General features: G+C 38.4%; 1 protein-coding gene across 2 annotated transcripts in view; it reads right to left on the minus strand.

Moving 5' to 3' along the window:
- The window catches only part of pex14 (peroxisomal biogenesis factor 14), a 319,589-nt gene extending 305,782 nt beyond the window's left edge, over positions 1–13,807 (minus strand). For both annotated transcript variants that reach the window (XM_028807829.2, XM_028807828.2), the window contains exon 1: positions 13,686–13,807. In XM_028807829.2, the coding sequence (XP_028663662.1) occupies positions 13,686–13,721 (36 nt within the window). In that variant the 5' untranslated portion in view covers positions 13,722–13,807. The remainder of the gene's footprint in view (positions 1–13,685) is intronic.
- Between the last annotated feature and the right edge of the window lie 11,850 nt (positions 13,808–25,657).

The following is a 25,657-nucleotide window of genomic DNA, read 5'->3' on the forward strand; positions in this document are numbered from 1 at the left end:
AGGCATAAAAGGAGCTGTGCTGAATAATGCAGGAAGTTGAAGTGAGAGAAGAAAAAAAAAAAAGAAGAAGCCAGACATCAAGTTAAGATCATAAAGAGAGTGGTTTCCCAAACAGGTTTAAGTACTTTACTGGAGACTTCCAGGGAGCCAAAAGTGCAAGTTACACCAAGTTCATGTTAAAGAAAAAAAAAATGAACAGGCATTCTTTTGATTGCTATTAACCTCTGCTTTTGTCCATTTGTCAGTCTTTCCTCCATCACACCTTGGATTGTTCCACTACACTATATTGAGTCTGTTAAGGAAGGTGAATTTTGGAGGAGAGAAATGATACAATCTTATTTTATTCTGTTTGAGCAGAGGGTATTAACTGCATAATGAAATATCAATAAAACAAAGATTGTGACTGACTTTATAATACCAAGCTTTAATATGGGTTAAGTTTCACTTTTGAAGTTGCTTACTATTCTCCGAATTCTGTTCCATCAAAATATCAAAAATTTGGAAATGAACATTTTCTGTGTTGTCTGTCAATTAATCAGTGGCAATGGAAATAGGATTAGCTTGATGAGACCTTCTATCAGACTTTATATATACTCTGCCAAGACATGAATACAACGTGCACCAGTTGGAGCTCAATAACATTATCCATTGATTTATTACTAGGAATCTCTAACAAAATGCCTATAATGCACTTGTTACCTGCACACAAGTGAAGGCTTTATTGTGTTTAATCAGCATTCATGCAGCTTGGGGGAAAAGCACTTGATGAATGCTCTGGTTGAATTACAGAATGGGAGATTATATTTTTAATGTGACCCTTAACTTGTTTGTAAGGCCTCAAGTTTCCTGAACCAGCTCACAGACTATGGTGGATAAGTTTCTGAAGATAGTGGCAAGTCACACTGTACTCCTTCATGACAGCGGCCGTTTTATTCCAGATCAGATAGGTCAGCTGAGCGCTTTCAAATAATGGTATTATTAAGACATAATTTTTGGTCCATTCCAATCCAAAATTGACTTGATGTGAGAGATGTGAATAAGTGAGTAAGTAACAGTGCCCAAATGAATGAGGGAGTGCATCTGTTAAATTGTAAAAAGTATTTATGTTGGTGCTCAGTCTAGCCCAGCTCATAGGGTATTTGCACTAAATGAATTTGGACCCAGGTGAAATCTATTTGATGACTCCTTGGCATTAACAATCAAAACAGAAATGAATAAGAAGCTCATTGCAAAAAGTATGCTCCCAGAGTCGTCTTTTCACTGTTGCAGATAAGACTGACACTTGGTGTATATTTAAGCCGCGTTCAAACTGACGGACCTGTAAGCTGTCTGTTTCTCAAACAAGACTCTGATGTACTTGTCCTCTGCATATTGTCTTTCTGCTTCAATTTCTATCCTCCTTAGAGCCCACTTTGCCCCTTTCTCTCAAAATACTAGAGAACACTTTTGAATGATATCTTCAGTTTCCTAGCAATCTGTCACATGTTTATTTCATAGATCTACAATAGACGGATGTGCTTCTTATGAAAGACGTTTCATTTTGGCTATTTTTTAATCCAGAATTGAACTTTAGGAATGCCAGTACTATGCAACCTAATGAAATCACTAGACAGACAGATAAAGATAGACAGATAGATGCTTTATTGAACAGAATAACAGGCTTCAGCTATGCCAACATAATTACAAAGGTTTCTCTAATAATAAATCTGCATTTAAAAATTAAAGATGAGCTAAAAGAATTTACCAAAAGATGGTTTGAGGAGGCGACACGGTGGCACAGTGGGTAGCGCTGCTGCCTCGCAGTTGGGAGATCTGGGGACCTGGGTTCTCCCTGCGTGGAGTTTGCATGTTCTCCCCGTGTCTGTGTGGGTTTCCTCCGGGTGCTCCAGTTTCCTCCCACAGTTCAAAGACATGCAGGTTAGGTGGACTGGCGATTCTAAATTGGTCCTAGTGTGTGCGTGGTGTGTGGGTGTGTTTGTGTGTGTCCTGCGGTGGGTTGGCACCCTGCCCAGGATTGGTTCCTGCCTTGTGCCATGTGTTGGCTGGGATTGGCTCCAGCAGACCCCCCCGTGACCCTGTGTTCGGATTCAGCGGGTTGGAAAATGGATGGATGGTTTGAGGAATGGCTGCTGAATATGGGGCTTTTGTAAATAAATTACAAACAACTCCTTTCAATCAGATACTGTATAGCCTTTTGCAATATCAGTAATGGCTTGGCTATTTTTTCAAATAATTTAATGGTAACTTGATAAAAAAAGTATCCATTTCTATCAAAAAAAAGGACATTTTTGAGTAATTCAAAACTAGTATACAGTGATCCCTCGCTATATCGCGCTTCGCCTTTCGCGGCTTCACTCTATCGCGGATTTTATATGTAAGCATATTTAAATATATATCGCGGATTTTTTGCTTGCTCGCGGATTTCTGAGGACAATGGGTCTTTTAATTTCTGGTACATGCTTCCTCAGTTGGTTTGCCCAGTTGATTTCATACAAGGGACGCTATTGGCAGATGGCTGAGAAGCTACCCAACTTACTTTTCTCTTTCTCTCTCTTGCGCTTTCTCTGATCCTGACGTAGGGGGTGTGAGCAGGGGGGCTGTTCGCACACCTAGACTATACGGACGCTCGTCTAAAAATGCTGAAAGATTATCTTCACGTTGCTACCTTCTGTGTGCAGCTGCTTAGTGAAGCTTCGGCATACTTAAAAGCTCGAAGGGCAGTATTGATTTTTGCATGTTTGTTTTTCTGTCTCTCTCTCTCTCTCTCTCTGCTCCTGACGGAGGGGGTGTGAGCTGCCGCCTTCAACAGCTTTGTGCCGCGGTGCTTCGCATACAGCCCTATTGATTTGTTTGCTTTCTCTGTCTTTATGACAGTCTCTGCTCCTGACAAGCACTCCTTTGAAGAGAAAGATATGTTTGCATTCTTTTAATTGTGAGACAGAACTGTCATCTCTGTCTTGTCATGGAGCACAGTTTAAACTTTTGAAAAAGAGACAAATGTTTGTTTGCAGTGTTTGAATAACGTTCCTGTCTCTCTACAACCTCCTGTGTTTCTGCGCAAATCTGTGACCCAAGCATGACAATATAAAAATAACCATATAAACATATGGTTTCTACTTCGCGGATTTTCTTATTTCGCGGGTGGTTCTGGAACGCAACCCCTGCGATGGAGGAGGGATTACTGTACATAGGTATTTCTTCTAAAGTTCATAAGGCTTGCAAGACTCCTGGTTAATAAAGAAAAATCTGAAGTCCTCTTGGTGTAATTTTTGAGAGAAAATAAACCACAGGGCCACTATCCTTTAGATCAAGTGAAAATTTTTTGAACCTGGGCTACTCTCATTAAGCCTGTTTTGTAGGTCTGTGGAGAACAGAATATGTTATTTTGAATATGGGGCAGGTCACAATTATACACTGTTTTGCATATACAATGACAATTATTTGTGTCAGTGTTTACCAAGACAACTACTCAATTCAGAAATATTTTATTTTTCAAAGTCAGCAACGTAAGGGTTTCATAGTAGAAGACGTTTAAGAACCAATTTCTTCAGGAATATAAAATTCCAAAAAAAAAAAAAAATCCAAACTGTATGTGAGTATGGAAAAAGAATCACAGATGTGTGATTGTTCCGTACGGTGAAAAAACAAATGAAAAAAAAAAAAAACTGAATTGCACCCACTGTCAGACTTTACATGCAGCTCTCCACATGTTGGTTCGATGTTACTCCACTTAGCTGTTGGCAAAGCTCCACAAGATGTCTGAAGCTAAGGATTAGCTCTTTCATTAGCTACTCGTGCTAATCCTTTTCATCATTCCTCCACTACTTCTTCCAATTAAAACACAGTTCACCTCAAAGTCTGCACTCAGAAACAAGGCTTGTACTCTTCTTAACATATAAATAATTACTTCCTTAAAAGGCATTACCTGAATTTTATTTGACTTGTAAATTGCATTACCTTAAATTAGTGGTGCCTTAACATTTTCTCAAACATTCCTGCTTTAAATAGCAATTTTTACATCAACATTTACATTAAAAAGTGAAGTAACCTTGTATTTAAAATTTGCACTGAAACATCTAATGAATATTTAATGACTATTTCATACAGTACTATGTACCAAGATGTCCTGTTGTACCGTTTATACAAAAATGGGACTTTAGGATAATTTTGGCCATGAAAGGGAAATAGATGACACACTAATGCTTAAAATTTTCTTCGTTTAGTGTGTGTTACTATGCTGGACTGACTGGTTAGTTTGCAGGTTTAGCTTACAGATAACTTCTCATAAGTGGAGCTCAACACCATTTACAGATTCAAATAGACAGGTAGCTGTGCATTTTTAAAATTTCTGTATAAAAGAGCGGCATAAACATTTCTCAGGATTCAAGTACTTGATTCAGTTAAAATAACAGAATGTGAGGCAGTGCATTTTAGAATTTGTATGTATAAAGCTTTTTATAACAATTACTTAAGATTTAAAATACAACACAGAGCACTGTTAAAGTGCACAACAGTTCATACAACATAAAGGCATAAGAAACAGTACACAGACACACTGAAATGCTTGGTACACGTTCAGGAATATTCCAGCGTGTTTCCCACTATTCAAAGTGGATTAAAATAACACTGCCAAGTTTATTAACAACCACTATGTACTACAGTATATTCTGGTACTAGAACGGAGCTGCAAAAAATGTTTGTGAACCCTTTGGAACTCCCTGGATTTCAGCATTAATTACTCTTATCACAATGTGGACTAATCTCGCACAAAGTAACAAAGTCAAATACACTCTGCCTAAATTAATATCACACATATACATTATTCGAATATTCTTTCACAGCCTAGGATGGAGAAAGACTGTGGATCTCTACTCTTAGAACTTTTCAAAAAACTAACTGGTCAGATGAGATTGGGGTGTGGCATGGAGATGCCCTGCTCCATAAAAAAGGCACCCAAACTATAGACAGAGAGTCTGTGGTTCAAGAAAAATCTGCTCACATCGGCCATGCCCCATAAAAAGAAATTCCACAATAAGGGCATTAGAAGAACTATAGAGATATTAAAAGCTGAAAAAGGCTACAAAAGCATCAATAAAGCACTGGGTATCAAGACATACTGTCAATAAATGGAGGAAACTGACTATGGCTGCTACTGTCAGCATGCAAAGCCAAAGAAGGTAAAAAAAGAACCATATGGTATGATCAAATGACGTTCAGAATTCTCCTGAACTTGCTAAAGTCTCTATTCTTGTGTCCACTATAAAAAACACTGAACAAAAATGCCACACCCTGGACCATCACCTTGACTTGATGGTGGAGCGTGTGCACATTAGGAATGCTCAGAACAAGCTTTTCTGGAGCTTTGTGCTCCTGGGGAGCGGTTTTCCTTGACAGAGAGGTTTAGGCTGATAGACAAGACAAAGAACAGTTCACAATGACCCTCATGACAGTAAATATTAAAAAACTGTGTACTCTGCACAGAATTAGGGTTACTGGGATCCACACCTGGAGGCAAGCCTGGGGGTGGCGCTCACCAGCAAGTGTCTGATGGTTGGGTAACCCACATAATCCAGCTGAACACTTGTCAAAACGGCAAAGTGGAACCATCTTGTGGGCTCACCACATTCAAGATGAAGGGTGAAGGTCAGGTGTGACACCAGTTTAGTTACAGTCACAGGCAGTAAAAACCAAGAGCATCTTAATGCCTATTAATGGAGACTGGCTTTGGGAACTTGAATAATTACCTCTCTGACAGGGAAGGAGTATGAGCTAATGCAGAAGGTGAAAAAGTACTGTAGTTGGTATCATCTCTACACATGGCATGGTTTCTGCAACCAAACTTCTTTTTCGGGGAAGGCATCTCTCATACTTTGGAGTTCCGATGTGTGAAAGGCCTTGGTAATGCGCGATGATACTGAATTTGGATTTGAAGTGAAGGGTATAGGGTCTGATACATTGGGAAAACCTAGACTAGAGGTGAGAGTGTCCTGGAAATGTCTGGCAGTGGCATCTACTCATGATGACTTCAACTCCTACCTGCACGACCCTCACCAGGAGAAGTGCTTCAAATGATAAGAGATAAAAAATGGTATTCATGTAAGAACAACATGGAAAAAATCAGTGGTTTTCAAAAGAAACGTTTCGGTATCCCTCATCTTTGTAAAAGATGCTTCCCAATACCTCTGAGACAATCTTTTTTGGTTAAACAAGACAAAAGTTTACCTCTATGGTAGAAACGTGAGATGCTCTGTTTGGTGGAAGAAAGCACTGCACACCTAAATCAAGTCCTCACGGTGGAGGGACTCCTTTGGTGCCTCAGGGACCAGATAGCTTGCTAGCATAAATAGCACAATGAATACAAAACTGTGTCAAGAATTTTTATAAGGTTGAAATAATCACTATTTCAATGTGTACAAAGCATTGCAAAACTCTTACTTGCATGTACAACAGGAGAATGTTAGAGCTGCAATCTATCACCTGCACCTTAACAGAAGTTAGGTGACACAACAAGACAGACACCCAAAATACAGGACTACATAGCCTAAACAGATGAAAATGGCTAAGAGGGAAATATCAAAGAAATGAAAAAGTTTTCTGTGGAGGAATGGTCTAAAATTAATCCAAAACATTGCACAAATCTGATTAGCAACTACAAGTGAGGTTATGTAGAGGTTATGGCAGCTAAAGGAATGCTTACCTCTGACCTAATACAAGAGTTCAAACACTTTCCCAGCCTAGTCTATAAATAATTAAAATTTGCAGTACTGACAAAAAAGCAGTACCTTTGCTTGCGTGCTGTTAGTTTAAGCAGAATGTGATTTAGAGATCAGTCCAGATGGACAGTATTTTGAGTACAAGGACCTAAATGACTAGTTTTCAAAAGTGCTGAAAAGATGATCCTACAGACTAATTTCAGCCAATATAGAAAACTGTAAGCACTTTAATATAGAAACTGGTTAGTCTTTTTTTTTAATTTTATGAAGAATGGTTCTAACCAAGCACAGTCTGTTAAGGTTAACACATAAAAAATATCCTGAAGCTCTTCATGCACAAAAAAGCATAGCTTAAATTTCAGCACAGGATTGTGGGAATTAAAGCTACTATTTAAAAATCCCACATAGTTTAACTTAATACAATGGGAGAATACTGCTGCTCTTTCAAAGCAAAAAGGCTTTTGTTGCTTTCATTTTGAATACTTTTAACATAAAATTATTTCTGAAATAAAAATACATGATTCATGCTTTCAGAGCACAATGTGAGTTGCAATCAGCTTGTACTGTGTCACACACGTGCAATAAGGAGACAACTAAAGGGCCTAAATAATAGTAATTCCATGCCTGACCAGGGGGTGGCAGGGTGCACTAATTCTCTCTCTCTCAATTCCTTACAGACCATTCTTGGAAAATCCCGCCAGTTCTGGGGCAGCCCATGACGTCACTTCCAGTCCAGGAGCTGCCGTCAACGTTACTTCCGGTTCCGGCCCTGATAACATCACTTCCTATCCTTGCATTTAAAGGCTGCCATTTTAAGGCAGCAAATCAGTTCTGTTTTGGACTCAGTCGTGTGAACGTGTCTGTTCTGCTTAATCAATTTTTCAGCCAGGAAATATTATATGAGTGGCTGCCCCAAATCTTTCCAATGACTCTTTGTCGTTCTTGTACCAACTGTCAAACATTTCTTATTCCTTTAGTCAGATAATAAATTTAATGCATCCCCCAACTGCAATGAACGAGGTTACAGTTGTCCAACAACCCATCACTGAGAGTCCAGGGGGACAAGTGCAAATCCCAGCTGCACTGGGCGCAAGGCAGGACACCACACTCTCACACATCCACGGTTATTCAAATGGAGTTATCCGGTGATCTAACTTGTATGCTTTCCAGATGAGAGGAAAAAAAACGAGTACCCAAAGAAAACGCCACACAAAACCAGGGCAGGTTTCAAACTTAGTGGCTGTCTCTGTACGTGTGGGTACAGTGACTAAAACAGCTGGTCCTTATATTAATTACAGAATTAATGTTTACTCAGAGTTTAAAATCTTCCACACTGGCCAGACATTTACTTTGCTTTGTGCTACTTGAACTAAGCAAGTTGCTCAAATGATACAACATATTGTGTGAAGGGAAGCACAGAATCATAGATGTGCAGTCAGAAGGGCTGCTAAAACAGCATAGTTAATTGCTGAAATTAAACCAGTAAACACTACATTTGCATAATCAGTTGGGATTTAAAAGCAAGGTAATATTCGTTAGTATAGCAACTAAAATTTACACATGTAGTAAACATTACAAATAACTTGTATTTCGTGGTACAGCAGGAAGCAAACGCGGTGCAGTCACCAGTTGCTGCAGAAAGGGTGAGTTAAGTTCAAAGGCAAATTCTGCACTAGTACACAGGCACAAGATAAAACATAATCTGATCACTTATGTGAGGCACCTTGAAAATAAGATGACAAAGGCTGTTTTACAGTCATTCTAAAATAGGGGATTAATTGTGAGTTGACAGATTTGATTCCACAGTGGCAGCCTTAAAGTTAGGATGGGTGTTAAAATAGGCAATAAGATTTGGAAAATTAAAGCATCAGAAGTTTGCGATATTTAGAATTCGAATTACTCTTCAGTGTTACGAGGTGGTAGTATCTCTTCCATATACTGAATCATAAACATTTCACAAACTTTTATTTTTTTTTTTTAAACAAACCATTTTTAAAAACTAATGTTACGAAAGCAGCTTTAAACAGTTTGTGCAAATGAAAATATTCAGTATATTGTAGGTATTCACTGATTCTGCTACAACACGATCAGAATTTATTTTTTCAGCCACTGAGCAAAGAGCAGTGAATACATTTATTGTGTGTATATGGTCAGTTAAATCATCTCTGATGATCATCTCATTATCTATTATATATACTGAAATACAGCCCATGTAGTGTTTGTTTAAAAAGAGAACTAGCAAAAAATAGGGAAAAAGCAGACTGCTTTATCTAAAGAATATATTGATGCAAGTAGAAAAGCAATTTGCCACCCACCTTGATTTTCAACATTTGTAGCAGCTTAACGCACAGCACAGCTTTCTCTCCACCAACATTTCACTCTCATTCCATTAGCAGCACCTTAAGTTTCTCACCTGTCTATTAAAAATCTCAACTGGGATTCCAACTGCTATAGGCATTTTCACACTAACTTTTTCCAATGCAGGTAGAAATCTGTAGGTATATAATTTCATGCTATACTTTTTTCCAAACGTATGCTCACACTTCTCATTAGGTAATAAGAACACACATGAATATCCTAATATGTGCACAGCTGACAGAATGTATTCATAACACGCTTCATAAACTGACAGACAACACATTTTAAACTAAACACTTGCTGACTGCTATCAACATATTTTACTCAAAGTTCAAACAGGAATTTTTGTTTGATTCACAGGAAAGGAAGCTGTGTAATAAACTGTAAATGTATGCCATGCATGCGAAGTGATTTCCACAGGTACCTTTTACTTTTTGCCTACATTACTCTGTTAAATTTCTCAGTCAGTATTAAATCTTTTCCAACCAGCTCAAAGTATCCTGTTTGCAAATGTGAAGCCTTTCACAATGATATCTGAATCCAGCTTGCACACACAATGTTATATAGAAAAGAGAAAACAGATTGGTTTTGACATGGGTATGAAAATGCTTCCCTAATAGTACTAAATCCTAATTCAACTTTATGCCTGCCTGGGTGTAACTGTTCATCAAATTTACCCCCTTTAGCTGGAAAGGCATTAGCATGAAAATGCAAGCGAGACCAGCAAACATAAGACTTAGTGAAGGAAAGCAATTCACTTTCCTAGCTGGATACTTTTAAAACTATACTAAAATAATAATTGTAATCTTTGTCGTCTTTTAAAAAATACCTCAATTTCATTTGAGCCATCTCAGTAAATTATACTTAACATAACCGTTTAAGACAGGAAATTTCCAAAAGACATATACATGTATCCTCACTGCTTACAGCAAGTAATTGCTATATTAGGTCAGAATCAAGTTGAACTTTCCATTAGATAAGAAAAAGAAAATTTAAACACTGGCCTGACAATGTTATATTATTTTATTCCCTCTGGTTTTTATTATACAGTATATATTATTATACTGTATTTATTATACAGTATATTATTATTATATAGATAGATAGATAGATAGATAGATAGATAGATAGATAGATAGATAGAGCGGAGTGGTGGCTCTGAGGCTAAGGATCTGCGCTGGTATCCCAAAGGTTGCCGGTTCGAATCCCCATCACTGCCAAAAGAGATCCTACTCTCCTGGGCCCTTGAGCAAGGCCCTTAACCTTCAATTGCTCCAGAGGTGCTGTACAATGGCTGACCCTGCGCTCTGACCCCAAGGGGTATGCGAAAACTAACAAATTCCTAATACAAGAAATTGTGTAAGGCGAAATAAAGAAAAAAAAAATTATATAAAAAAATACACATACATATTATATATATATATATATATATATATATATATATATATACATACATACATACATACATACACACACACACACACACACATATACATACATATATATATATATACACATATATATACACACACCTGTATATACTGTATGGACGACCAAGTATGTCAATTTATACAACTAAGTAGTCATGCAATGTGACATGGCCGTAAACTGAAGGGATGATAGCTCTTGATCAGGTTTAATTGATACAGCATGCCTTAAAAACACTTTGCTAAAACTGCAAATCCAACAATAAGCTTTTCAAAAATTATGGTTGACCATTTCCTTTGTCCATCTGTCCATTTGTTCATTTTGTCTCTTGAAATACAAGAAAGCTTTCCAAAAGCTGCACAACAAAAAAAAAAATCAACTACAAACCAGGTTTTTGCAGTTTTGCAAATCAGGTGTAAAGGCTGAGTAGCACAGTAACTTAGGCAACTGGACTGTAACGGTTGATGCCTAGTTCATTCACCACCAACTCAAGTGTATTACCTTGGCCAAGACACACTAAACAGCTGTGTCCTTTAAAGTTATTTGGGATAGAAACCTTAGACACAATTAAACATGTAAATAGATATTAATTTTAAAATCTAAAACTAGCAGGGAAAAGATTTTTCTATATTATCCCACATTGTTGAGTTCAGCTAGTTTCAAACAATTAAATAAGAATTCCCAATTGTCTGTTTGAAAAGATAAATGCATGATACCAAGGCCAAAGTTTTGACATGAATCAAATATTGGCGTTATCTACTCATATAAGATTTGCAAAACTGTGCAACATTTTCATGTGACGGTCATTTTTCTTCAAATCTGTATGTCATATAGGATACATCTATATATCATTATTTCATCTTCATTAGGAGAATACAACAATACTCTCATGTCAATACAACCAATTTAAAGTATATATGTCAAACCAAACACTATATATACACCCTCTCCACTCAAAGCAGTAGTAGTTCAGTTGTGTGTCAGCAGTCAACAAATAAAGCATATGTAATGGCACACACTTATAAACTGTAAAACTCCATAAACATTTAATTGCCAAAAAAATCATCACTGCTGATCATGCATGAGAAGTAGTATTCCTTACGTGTATTAAGCTAGATACTGGCGATACTTCAGCTAGTAGATTACCATTCAGCTTTCATAAACAACAGTTTCCAATAGTTTTAGCATTTGCTATACCTACAAATAAATCTCATGGCCAGAGTTTTGACCATATTGGAATGTACCTGTGGACCGATAACGAGCAAAGCAAGCCTTCAGGGAGGGGGGAACCACAAGTGGCCAGTGGGGAACACCCGCCCCCAGTATATATCACAGGTAAATACTGCAAAGACAATAAACATCAAAATAAAAATAAAAAAACCTTTCCATTCACTCTCCAAACCTGATTTTTACAGTTGCAGTGAGATCGGGAGCCAGATAAGTGACTCACAAGCAAGGATTATACATCAAAGATATAACCTAAGCATATAGCCTTCTTATTCAAAGTTCTCAACTTCACTGCAACTACTAATATAACTATTTAAGAAAAATGCCTTAACATTGACTTAACAGTAAATAAACCTAACAGTAGAAGCTTCTAGCCTAAATTCTTCTCAGGGCATTGATGTGCTGGCAATCATGGGTAAACAGACCTGCTGAAGGAAAAAGAACCCAGTTGTAATTTCATCATAACCCCTCTATTTCAGATCATCATCTTCATCCCCACATCCATTTGCCTTCTCTCCTCTCTGATGCTTTTTTGTTTATGATATTTACATGTATGAAACCCTTACCCAAGTAAAGAACAGTTTTATCTGGCAATCATCTCACTTACACAAAACATGTTAGGAGATGGAGCACATGTCTATTTAACTCAAGACAATTCTCACTAAATGAGAAAAATACATCTCAACTTTTAGCTTCTAAACTCGTGTTTTTTCAGCCTTGTACTGTCCTGTGTCACATCAAACACTTTCTCTTTCATGTCTTGTAACAAATTTTACTCCTGCTTTTAACAGACCAAAGTAACCAGCTTTTCCATTTGTCACTTTATTATTAAAAGCCTGCTTGGCTCAGCCATCTGTGTCGCGTTTCATTCTTTGCTCCTTTCAAGAATATAGCCATTGACAGAAAATACTGTTCAGTACAAATGAGTACAAATCAAAACAGTTAAATGGACACAAGAACAAATCGCTTAAACTTGCTATCCTCTTTCTTCAGTTCCATTATCTATGCATGTTACTCTGTTCTTTCTGTTTATGGTCTTTTTCTTTCTCCATTAATCTCAACAATTGAGTCCTATATCACATGTAACTTTTGCTCACTCTTTGTCCACAATCTGATCTTTAATATGCAGTGTCCTTGCTCCTTTTTCTCATCACAGTTCTCTGTCATTTGTTCTTCTTGTTTCACCAATACTCTGAACCGCCCCCTCCTCACCAATCTTTCACACTCTTCTCTCTTACATACAGTATGTGCCCACCGCCCCCCAATTTAAAATCTCACTGCTATCCTCAACTCACTCATCATAAGTTCCTTCTTCGCATTTATCGTGTTTACTGTAATTTCCTCTCCTATTATGTGCAACATTTTACACACTATTCTCATCCTATTTTTTCTGTACCCTTCAGCTTTTAATGCTACTTATCTTCCTCTTTCACGAATCTTGTCTGTTTTACTTATTCTTCGCGTCTTTTTTCTTTGATTTAATCATCTTAGTGTAGGTCAGGTTTCTCTTCATATACTGTATGTCCATTCCATCTAATATCACCTAGCCAAACACCTAATCATCCTCTTTTACGCTTGCCCTCCTCTTTCAACAGAGGACCTCCTTCAACATGCACTCCCCTTCCACACAACCCTTCTCCTGATTTCACTCGCCGTCTCTGCTTAATCTTGCTCTTTGCTTTCACCAGTCATCACTATTCTAAAATGCAGGTATTCGTTTGCTTCACAAATGACAGCAGCACTAGGTTACGGACACAAGCGTGTGAGCGGGGCAGTCCTCAGAGACTCACCGTGTCCGCTCCACTCGGCCTGCACCTGTCATACACCCCTACAGTGAAAACGCAAATGCACCCGGCAACGTCAGTTTCTTAGTTACTAACAACCCAAAACGACTTTCGGTAATACCCGCAGAGACATGCAACCTCGAAACAGCGGAGACAGAATAAACTGGGCATTTACCTGAGCCCGCTGCTCCGCTCGCTCCGAGGGGGCCATCTTTTTAGGCGCGTTAATCCACTAACGCAGCATCGCGCGTAAAGCGCACTCAGGCCAGAGTAGTCGACATCAGAGTCGGCGAGTAAGCGGCGCATGCGTGCGAGTAAGGAAAAAAATGAGAGCAGATTCAACACAGTTTAAGAACAGTTTTTCAAGTTTATATTTAAACTGTAAAGTGACGGTAAACAATAACAGTCTCGTCCATCACGAAGGACCGGGAGCTAAAGGATGTAAGCATTGCAATGAGTTTTCTTCGTCCTCTCCGATTTTCTTCCTAATCTCAGTTTCCTGCTATCAGGTTAACTGTCGGATTTAACCTGACCACACATGAGTAAATCTGCTCCGTCAAAATGACTGCTTGCTGCCTTTTACTTTATGCTAAGATAAACATGGATTATGCGAGTTGGGAAATGGATGGAGAAACGAATGCGAGTCACCTCTGTAGTGCACTGGACTCCCGATTAGGACCGGTCCCTACTCTGCACGAAATTTCTGCGGAATGAATGGCTGCTCTCGAGATCGGAAAGTGTGTAAATGAACATAATGTATAACATATACGTGTGCAACTTGACATCTGACAAAAAAGTAAATACAATGCTATACTATTCTTTTGTACCGGAACTTCAATTGGGTCATTAATACTGTAGAGGCCAGGAGTTATCAAACTCGGGCCGGGGGTGACTATCGTGGCTTCAGGCTTTTGTTTCATCCACACTCATAATCAGTGACAGCAACTGATAACAATGATCTCATTTAATTAGCTGCTATTTTTTTGACTCTCTTATTCTATATTCAGAAAAGCACAACAGCATGATATTTACATTTATAAATATTTCTGTTTTTGCTAAATAAATAAATAATAAATGCTTAACTCGCTTTTGTTGATTTCATTATATATTCCCCTTTCTCTGAGCAGTTTGCTTCCTTCGTTATAATTTAACAATGATAATTTAAAAACTAGCAGAGCAAACACCCAGGCAAACAACACGGAATCATGAAAGGCTGCAACTACTTTTATGTCAGACCCACTAATTAGTAAATAATGGATTCATTAAACAGAACACCTGGAAAAGTAGAATGAAAATCAAGATAAAAATAGTGTTTAAAAGAAAAAAAATACATCATTCCCATATAACTGCTTAGTACATTTTAATATATATATATATTTTAACAAACTTAGTTTTCTAATTTATATACTGTTAACAAAATACAGAATGTGGGAAACAGCTGTTCACTTAATTAGCCCAGGAGTACAATTAAAAACAGAAGCTGGTTGGAACAAAAACCTGCAGCCACAGTGGGACCCCAGGACCGTGGTTGAGAACCCCTGCTACAGGCACATTCTCTAAGCCCCCACATCTGTGCTCAGTTCCACGAGCATGTTCCTAAACCCTGTTATGATTCTGTTTGCCCCTTAGTGCTATTGTTCCCCAAGCACTGATGGGAAAAGGCTAATGTTTAGCATTGTTTCAAATCAAAAATTCCCTGGCATGAAAAAGTGTCACATAATTATGAATCAGTGGCAGCTTATAATGTATTATAGCGTTTGGCAGGTGATCGCCAGCTCCAAGTAGTGACTGGTTGTTGTTGTTTACATCAGCATTGTGACAGCACTGACAAGTGACATGAAAAGCCATGACACTAGTAGTTGGTACAGGGGTGCTGCTGGAGAATCTGGGCTCCGTGAAAGAATATCATATTGGGCTCCCACCCCGACCCAACCATCCTTGTACAATGGCTATATCACGACACCAAGAACCCACCTGCCAAATTTTGAAGCTTTTGAAAACTTTGCCTATGCAGACTGGTATAGCTCTTGTTGAGTGCCATACTTACTAGGACTGTCATATTACTTAAAAATAAAGATTTTTTATATGTAAATTTAAAAAAGGTAAATACCTGAATATATTTTAACAATTTTAGGTGTTTCTTTTGTATGCACTTTTTAAATATATTATTATTACAGTAAGGGCAGCAACCTCAAGAACAAAACTCAACAGGAAAAAGTATAGTGATGCTCAGGCAACTGTTATATTTAAATAAAAGAACCATCAAAATCCAGCTCAGGTGTGCCCTATGAAAGAGAAGCAACTGCATGGCCATCTTGTCTTCAGTCCAGAACTGATGGCTGGGTGAGCAAAAACGTGTTAGGACAGTGAGCCATTAAATCAGCCACAAAATGGAGCTTAAACTAAACCCTCACATGCCTTGCATGCTGGAACCACATTTTTTTACATTATTAATAATATGTTTACTTCTTTTTACTTGTGGTGTGTCTACAAACCATGAAGCACTTATGAAAATGTTGTGTGGATACTGCAGACTTCAAATGTAAGGGGCGCCTAAGAAACACCTTTCTCTGTGAGTACTAAACGACATGATCAAAAAGAAATATGTGCATTACTGCCAGCCATGCACATATGAAGCCCAGACAAAATCACGAAGGATTAATTAAATCAGCTAAATGCAGTCATTATTTTAATTTTTGCCATCTAAGTGACTTTTCGCTCCTTGACTCCAGAAGATGACCTCTCTCATATAAATGGAGCCACTGTGACTCTGGATGGCAGTGCTACTGCCTCTCAAAAAGGAGACCAGGGTTCACATCCCAGGTATTCCCTGCATGTATTTTGTGTGTTCTCCCTGTGTCTATGTGGGTTTCCTCTGGGTGCTCTGGTTTCTTCCAACATTGTCATAATGTTCAAAGACATGCAGGTTAGGTGGATTGGAGATGTTAAATTAGCCCTAGTATATGTGACATGGTCACTAAACAGTATCATCTCCAGACAGAGGAGCAGCTTCAGCAACAGACTGTTGTCACTGTCCTGTTCCACTGACAGACTGAGGAGATTGTTCCTCCCCCACACTATGCGACTCTTCAAACATTAAAATTATACAAAGTTATTGTCTGTCTGTATACCTGCATTGTTATCACTCTTTAATTTAGTATTGTTCTTTATCAGTGTGCTGCTGCTGGAGTATGTGAATTTCCCCTTGGGATTAATAAAGTATCTATCTATCTATCTATCTATGGCTGCAAGCTGGGATTGTTCCTGACATGCACCCTGTGCTTGCTGGGAGAGCCTCCAGCTCCCCCGTGACCCTGCTCAGGATTAAGTGCAATTGGAAAATGGTATAATATGGTGATTATGAGTAAAATGAATATATGACTGAATATATGTTCAATGGTGCACTGTAATGATCTATAACTATTTACCGACATTTTCAAAGCAACCTAAATTCTGTAAAGTAAGTTTGAGTAGTTTACCAGAAAAGTACTAATTTTAGAAACATTAAAAAACTGTCTAGCATTAAAATAATTGAAAACAGAAAAGTATTTTCTATTAACTGCAATGCAGCAAACTCCTTATGGATTACTTAATATTAAGCATATGCCTGCACTGCTTATTCAAACTGACTGCTAATTAGATTTTTTTTGATCTTTCGGTTGTTGAGTTAAATTGAATGATCCTCCAAACGGGTTGGTTTGTACTTTGTATAGAGAATGGATGAACGTTAATAAACTGACCTTTCTTCGTGGAAAATTGGGTGACCAATTGTTGACCACTCTTCTCTCGTTGAAGCTTTTCTTGCCTTTCTTTTCTGTAACTTTAAAAGTTGGCTTTGACATTTCAGTTTACGCAAAACAAAAAACACATTTAATGTTGGTTAGCAAGTGTGTGGATTAGCACACCAAAGTTCAAGTCTGTGCAGACTGAGCCGAACCATTCTGGAGTAAATGGGGCAGGAATACAATGTACAGACTAACTGGTTGGCTACTTTTGGCAAAAAACTATTAGTTTCAAAATCATAAGTGAAGTATTCTTTCACATGTAATTTCAATGACTGGCTGCTAAAAACTGATAAAAATATGTCTTAATATTTCTGAGGGCCCCTGTCAGTCAGGTGCCTGCTGCAGCAGAGTTAGTAAAAACAGAAAGCCTACCAACGTCGCAAATGAATTCCAAGTAGTGCAGCAACAGTGACTGTCCTACTAAGGACAGTGAGCTACCTAAAAAGAACGATGTAAATCCATTGGCATGCAGCACAGGTGCGTACTGGTGTAATGCTACAATATGCATAATGGCAACAAATTACATATTTAGGACAATGTATTTAAACATTATTCTATTTTAGACTATTGTATAACCCTAATTGACTATCATAAGATCAAAATGAACACACACAACGATTTTAGTGCACCTGTCCGATTGAAACTGTGCAGGGCTTTTATTTGAGCTTTACTTCCTTAACTAGCAGTAATTTCTGTAAACCACCAGATGTCACTTCTAACGAAGCTTCAGATCTTTTTTCAGCACAATCAGGAAGAAGCTTTGTGGGGCTTCATCTGCTCATCTCTACCTCCCACAACCCTAATTTTAACCATAGTGTAACTGGGCACGTCATGTTACTTTAGTGACATGTAGTGTGAACCAACAACCTTCGCAATGAAGCTTAGCTCTGGAAGTTCCCACTTACACTCTATTGGCATTACTTGAGTCAGGTAACTCTCCCACAACCCAACCAGCCCATCCAATGGTAACGATCCTGAACACACAAAATGGCAATGGAAATGGCCCTGAATATTTTGCAAAAGCTAAAGTAAGCAATAAATAAAAAACTAATTAAAGAATCAAACTGTAGGACAAAAGAACCCCCCAATTTAAGTGGTAGGTCTTTGGAGAGGCCAAAGTAAAATGTGTAAAAATGAAATAAACATACTTAATGCTCATAACAAAATCCACAACTTTTTTGTGAGTTTTCGGACTTGCTTTGGGTTTTCTATACCCTAGATTCCAATTATGCCATTAGTTTGTGAATTCACATCTTGGTTTCAGTTCCATTAATTTATTTGGACTGTTTTCACCTCCATTTTTGTTTTTTTTTCACAATCATTGCCATTTGTGCTCCCATCATTATTAAGCTTTCCATTTTTTGCTAGGGAGACAGTCCTTTGAGGTTGTAATCTTTATTAACAATGCGACAGGTTTAAAAGGTCATCACAAAGTTCACTTCCTATCCGAAATGGTGGATTCTAAAATCTTTTTTGTCAATTGTTTTTTTTTTTTTTGTTCAAATCAAATCCTTTTCCTGAAAATTTTATTTAGTCTCAGCTTGTGCTAGTATTTTTGACTTTGTATCTAACTTCCTGGTTTTCAGCTCTTTCATAGTCTTCAACTATATCTTTTCTACTGGATGCTTTTTCTTTTATCTATCGAAACAGGCTTGAGATGGAGGAAATACAAGAAATGATCTAAGAGGGCTTGGGTATCAGGGGTTAAAGGCAAAGGTTGAGTGGATGAAGAAATGCACCAAGATGAAGTTGGAAGGGATGAGGCCCAGAGGGATGCCAAGGAAGATCTGGCTGAAATTGGTGTCAGATGATTTGAAAAGGATGCCCAAGATCATGGAGAACAAAGGAAAAATATATGGGAGCAACTACCTAAATTGGGTAAAGATTGAAAGAGGCAGTTAAACCAATGATGATGATTTCAAAGTTGTGTCACGCTGAAGAGGAACCATGCTGTGTCTTAAATAATAGCACTCTGGTTACTGCTTAAATAAAACACCTCTGCATTGGCATTAGTTAGCCGGTTTGCTTGCTTTGCACCCACTGTTATGAACAAGAATTTTTCTGAATTTTTTCCAGACTTTTCTGAGGCTATAAAAATCATGTAAGGTTTCGCTTGTGGAGTTTATTATACCCTCGGGAATTTAATTCTGTAGTTATTTTGTTGATGGGAACGTTTGTTTAGAAATTGACCTTTAATGTCTTTTGGGATGCAATTTTGTTTTGACTATTGGGCAACCATTTTGTGGTTTCAGTTGTCATGATGCAGGTCCTGGTTGCTGGTGGGTGTGGCCTCTAGGGTCATGACACTAGGTTAATTGGCGAGGTGTCAAAAGGTTGTCTCGATGGCCATTTTGTATCGGAGATTGGACCAAACCTACTGACTCATTCAGTTGTCATTTTGATTAGTGGTTATTGAAACAAAGCTCTGCCTTTTGATTCTGATTTTTGTTTTACGATTTTGGCTCCAACTTTCTCACATTTTGACTTTTGGTTTTGACCCTCACTTTGCCATAATTCTGTTCTTTCTCTTGTGCCTCAATCTTATTTTCTGAATTGACTGCCCTTTTTGTAGACCATACACATGGCTTATCTCCTGAAACAGATCTCTTAGACTTCTTGTACTGTTCAGTTATTTTGTATATTTTGAACTCAGACTATTTCACCGATGATTTTGGAAATTCTTTTTTTATCTTAGATATCATCATTTGGTGATAAGGGAATTTTAATATTTTAGTTTTTTTATATTTAATACATTTGCAATATTTCCTAAAATCCTGTTTTCATTTTGTCATTCTTGGGTATTGAGATGTGGGGAAATTTTAATTTAAATGATTTTTGCACAAGGCTGCAACATAACAAAATGTAAAAAAAGCAAAGGAGTCTGAGTACTGTCTGCCATGTTACCTTGCCCCCCCCACCCATGTATCTAGATGCTATTTATTTCCACCAAGAAATGCCATTTTTTAATTACCATAATAACCTGAGCTGAATGTCACTGGCAGCATTCTTCATTATTAAATTGCAGTCAGTTACACAGAGGAAAAGACCAGGTATTACAACGTGGCAGTATTCAGTGACTGAGATCTAGTGGGATTAATATCACCGCTGTATTGCAAACGTTAGCCTACTTTAATTAGTTAAATAATAAGCCAGCATGATTTTCCCTGTAAGAAAATGAAGCTTTAAGTGTTACTTAATTAACCTAAACTAAAAACATATTACATGAGCAGTTTTACTTTATTATAGCTAATAAATTTATTACAAGATCACAAATGTAATTTAATGACTGCATTAATTTACATTGTTTTTCATGAAAGAACATCTCTAGTTAGCCTGTCATTTCAAACAGCGGAAGAAGTGGCCAGGCCTAATGATGCTTTGATGCCTTTTCTTCAGACTCTTAATTCAACCTGCACTGAGCTTCTCAAGAAGTCGCAAAAGGGGCTTATAACCTTTTCGTATGGTGCTTTTCTATTAGCTACCTTCACTTTCATAATGTTTTCTTAAGCCATCTGAAAACCTGATAGAAATTCTAAAGCTTGTTTGGTTCTTGATTTGTATTTTTGGAACCAGCATCAATATGTGATCAAACTAGCTATCTCCAAGTGGTTACGCTGGGAAACCATCTTCCTTCTACAATAATTCTGTAGTGTTCCCCAGAGCTGCATGCTGAGCCCACTCCTTTATACCCTCTATACTCATAACTATGTACCAATCAACTCTACAAACACCATTATTAAGTTTGCGGACAATAAAACAGTGATAGACCATATTTCAGATGTAGAGAGAGTTGGCATACAGGTAGAACGTCCAGAATCTTATAGGATGGTGCACAAAGAATAATCCAGCATTCAGTGCGAGAAAGACCAAAAAAATGCATTATTGACTTCAGGAAGCCTAGTGTGAGGTTTGCTCTAGGTTACATCAAAGAAGAACTGGTGGAGAGGGGTTCCAGCTTTAAATTCCTAGGCACTTATATTTCAGATGACTACTCATAATCAGCTTATATTACTACCCTAGTTAAAAAGGCACAGCAGAGTTGCTGCACTTTCCTAAGGATAGTCAGGAAAGTCAATCTGGCTTAGCAGCTACTGGTATCATTTACCTCAGTTCTACTAAGAGGGTACTGATATATTACATTTCTGTGTGGTATGCTAACTGCTCCTCTGTTGATAAGAAAGTACTGCAAAGGTGCAGGGAACTTGTCCATAATGCCCAGACCATCATAGTGACCCAGCTGCTTACACTACAGGAGCAAGATAACCCCTGCTACCTGTGGAAGGCTATCAACATCACCAGCGACCTGCCACCATTCTTATCACTGCTCCTGTCTGGAAGGCACTACAAAAATATATATGCATGCACTTCCAGACTAGAAAGGAGCCATCGTTAGATTGACCTCTGAACCAGGCATCAAATCAGCTTATTCCCAAATAGTCCTTTTCACATAATACTAAAGACTGATTTGAATGTATAGTTATATCTGTGTATGTATGAATATACAGATAGGTCCACAAATATTTGGACAGAGACAACTTTTTTCTAATTTTGGTTCTGTACATTACCACAATGAATTTTAAATGAAACAACTCAGACGCAGTTGAAGTGCAGACTTTCAGCTTTAATTCAGTGGGGTGAACAAAACGATTGCATAAAAATGTGAGGCAACTAAAGCATTTTTTGAACACAATCCCTTCATTTCAGGGGCTCAAAAGTAATTGGAAAAATTAAATAACTGGAAATAAAATGTTCATTTATAATACTTGATTGAAAACCCTTTGTTGGCAATGACAGCCTGAAGTCTTGAACTCATGGACATCACCAGATGCTGGGTTTCCTCCTTTTTAATGCTCTGCCAGGTCTTTACTGCAGTGGCTTTCATTTGCTGTTTGTTTGTGGGCCTTTCTGTCCGAAGTTTAGTCTTCAACAAGTGAAATGCATGCTTAATTGGGTTAAGATCAGGTGACTGACTTGGCTATTCAAGAATTTTCCACTTCTTTGCTTTAATAAACTCCTGGGTTGCTTTGGCTGTATATTTTGGTTCATTGTCCATCTGTATCATGAAACGCCGCCCAATCAATTTGACTGCATTTAGCTGGATTTGAGCAAACAGTATGTCTCTGAACACCTCAGACTTCATTCGGCTGCTTCTGTCCTATGTCACATCATCAATAAACACTAGTGTCCCAGTGCCACTGGAAGCCATGCACGCTCAAGCCATCACACTGCCTCCACCGTGTTTTACAGATGATGTGATATGCTTTGGATAATGAGCTGTTTCACGCCTTCTCCATACTTTTTTCTTGCCATCATTCTGGTAGAGGTTGATCTTGGTTTCATCTGTCCAAAGAATGTTTTTCCAGAATTGTGCTGGCTTTTTTAGATGTTCTTTAGCAAAGTCCAATCTAGCCTTTCTATTCTTGAGGCTTATGAGTGGCTTGCACCTTGCAGTGCACCCGCTGTATTTACTTTCATGCAGTCTTCTCTTTATGGTAGACTTGGATATCGATACGCCTACCCCCTGGAGAGTGTTGTTCACTTGGTTGGCTGTTGTGAAGTGGTTTCTCTTCACCATGGAAATGATTCTGCGATCATTCACCCCTGTTGTCTTCCGTGGATGTCCAGGTCTTTTGCGTTGCTGAGTTCACCAGTGCTTGCTTTCTTTCTCAGGATCTACCAAACTGTAGATTTTGACACTCATAATATTGTAGCAATTTCCCCGATGGGTTTTCTCTGTTTTTGCAGCTTAAGGATGGCTTCTTTCAACTGCATGGAGAGCTCCTTTGACCACATGTTGTCTGTTCACAGCAAAATCTTCCACATGCAAGCACCACACCTCAAATCAACTCCAGGCCTTTTATCTGCTTAATTGATAATGACATAATGACGGACTTGCCCACACCTGCCCATGAAATAGCCTTTGAGTCAATTGTCCAATTACTTTTGAGCCCCTGAAATGAAGGGATTGTGTTAAAAAAATGCTTTAGTTGCCTCACATTTTTATGCAATTGTTTTGTTCACCCCACTGAATTAAAGCTGAAAGTCTGCACTTCAACTGCATCTGAGTTGTTTCATTTAAAATTCATTGTGGTAATGTACAGAACCAAAATTAGAAAAAAGTAGTCTCTGTCCAAATATTTATGGACCTAACTGTATACTGTACTTTCCCTTATTTTATTATGACTACAAATACTACTGTTATTTTATTATACTATTGCATCATTTTTTTTAGAGCATGGATATTATGCTTTTTTATTTGTGTGTTGTTTTAAAAAATACCACTTAGGGAGTCACATATTGAATTTCATTGTACTTACTACAATATTCTATAAATGTATATCTGTTTACTCTATATGTCCAAAAGTCTGTAGACACCTGACCATTACACCATGGCAAGCTTGTAGGTCCCAAAACCATTGGCATTAATATGGAGGTGCCCCTGCACCTTTGCAGCTCTAACAGCTTCTACTCTTCTACAAAGGCTTTCCACAAGATTTTGGAGCGTGTCTGTGGGAGTTTGTACCCAATCAACCAAAAGAGCTTTTGTGAGGTCAAGTACTAATGCTGGACGAAAAAACCTGGCTCACAGTTGGCATTCCAATTCATCCCAAAGGGGTGCGATAGGGTTGAGGTCAGGGCTCAGTGCAGGCCACTCAAGTTCCAGTCATGTCTTTATGGACCTGGCTTTGTGCATGTTTGAACAGAAAAGGGTCTTCCCCAAACTGTCACCACAACGTTGGAAGTGCAATTACCTAAAATGTGTTTGTATAATGTAGAAATAACATTACCCTTCACTGGAACCCAGTGGCCCTGTCCAAACCCTGACAAACAGCAACAAACCATTATCCTTCCTCCACCAATCTTTACAGTAGGCACTATGCAGTCTGGATGATAGCATTCTCCTGGCATCTGCTAAACCCAGATTCATCCATCAGGCTACCAGATAGTGATGTGCGAGTCATCACTTCAGAGAATGCATTTCCACTGCTAAAGAGTTCAATGGCAGTATTCTTTAGACCAGCATTTCTTAACCTTTCTGGTGTCATGACCCATTTTTCTCATGTCTTCTTGATAAGGCAGGTTCGCCCTTGGTGAATTTAGCACGAATGCCACAGTCATACTCCCTTGGTTAATCAATCATCAGAGCAGGGAGCATGTACTCCATTGGCAAACTGAGCATGAACATCAGTAAGCAGCTTCCCAAGTGACCTCTTTTCTACCATATCCGGCAGAGAGGCCAGCCTGACTCCCACGATTGAACCAGCCTTTTTAATCAGTTGGTGTAGTCTGTTGGCATCATACTACTGCATAGAAAAAAAATCACACTGGCAACTACAGACTAGTAAAAAAACACAAGTAAAAGTGGCCAGCGTACACCAAACAACCTCAGCCTCCTCAGGAAACAGAGACAACTTGGAAACTTCTTGTATTCAGTCTCTGTGTGGGTACTCCACATGCACAGCACTTGTATGTCCACACCATCTCCACATCCTCACCGTCAGTGAGAACCTGGAGCAGAGTGGGCTTCACCCTCCTGAAGTCTACAATTACGTACTTTGTTTTATTGATGTTGAGCTGTAGGTGCTTCAGTTTTCACCATACAACAAAGTCCTTCACAAGTATCCTAAAACCATTTCAGAATTTTGTCTAAATGCAAATATCATAGCACATTACTGAGTGAAAAAGGAGGCAGGAAAATAAAAAGACCAGCTAAACAATTAGATTGAGAAGACATAACAGTGTTCCACTGATTTGAGAAATTGGTTGGAATGAAAGCCTGTAGCCATAGTGGTACCCCAAGACTGAATTTGTGAACCCCTGCACAAGAGAAGAAAAAAAAAATCCTCACCTTCCTACCCTGTTTCTGCAGATGGGAGTAAGCTCTATTCAGCAGAGAGCTGACATCATCCTCCACATTTATGTGGTCCTGGTAGGCATACTGTTTAAGTGATTGATGAGATTAATTCTCCTACTTTACAGCTAAAATTGCCCGTTTGAAGAGAAAGGAGTGTTAAGTGAATGTTAGCATAGCGCATGCGAAAGTCGGCCGCAGCAAACACGGAACCTACAAGTTGCATATATCATCCATCTTCAAACCCTCCATCCAAATTGGTCATTAATCCATTTAATCAAATGAGAAAGTGGGGAGACGGAGCCCACTGCGGAAAGCAGAAAATGAATCTCCCTGAACTTGAAGCTGCCCAGAAGTCGCACGTTAATCTAACAGCCACATAGGAGGAAAAACTGAGCATACGGAGTTAAAAATAAAATTAAATACATGTAAATAAATAAAACACACACACACAGCGGGGACGTTAAAACTGCGCCACTGTGGTTAACACGAATTCTTCACGTTTGACTT

Source organism: Erpetoichthys calabaricus, chromosome 8 (assembly GCF_900747795.2).
Source record: "Erpetoichthys calabaricus chromosome 8, fErpCal1.3, whole genome shotgun sequence".
In the NCBI taxonomy this organism is placed as follows: domain Eukaryota; kingdom Metazoa; phylum Chordata; class Cladistia; order Polypteriformes; family Polypteridae; genus Erpetoichthys; species Erpetoichthys calabaricus.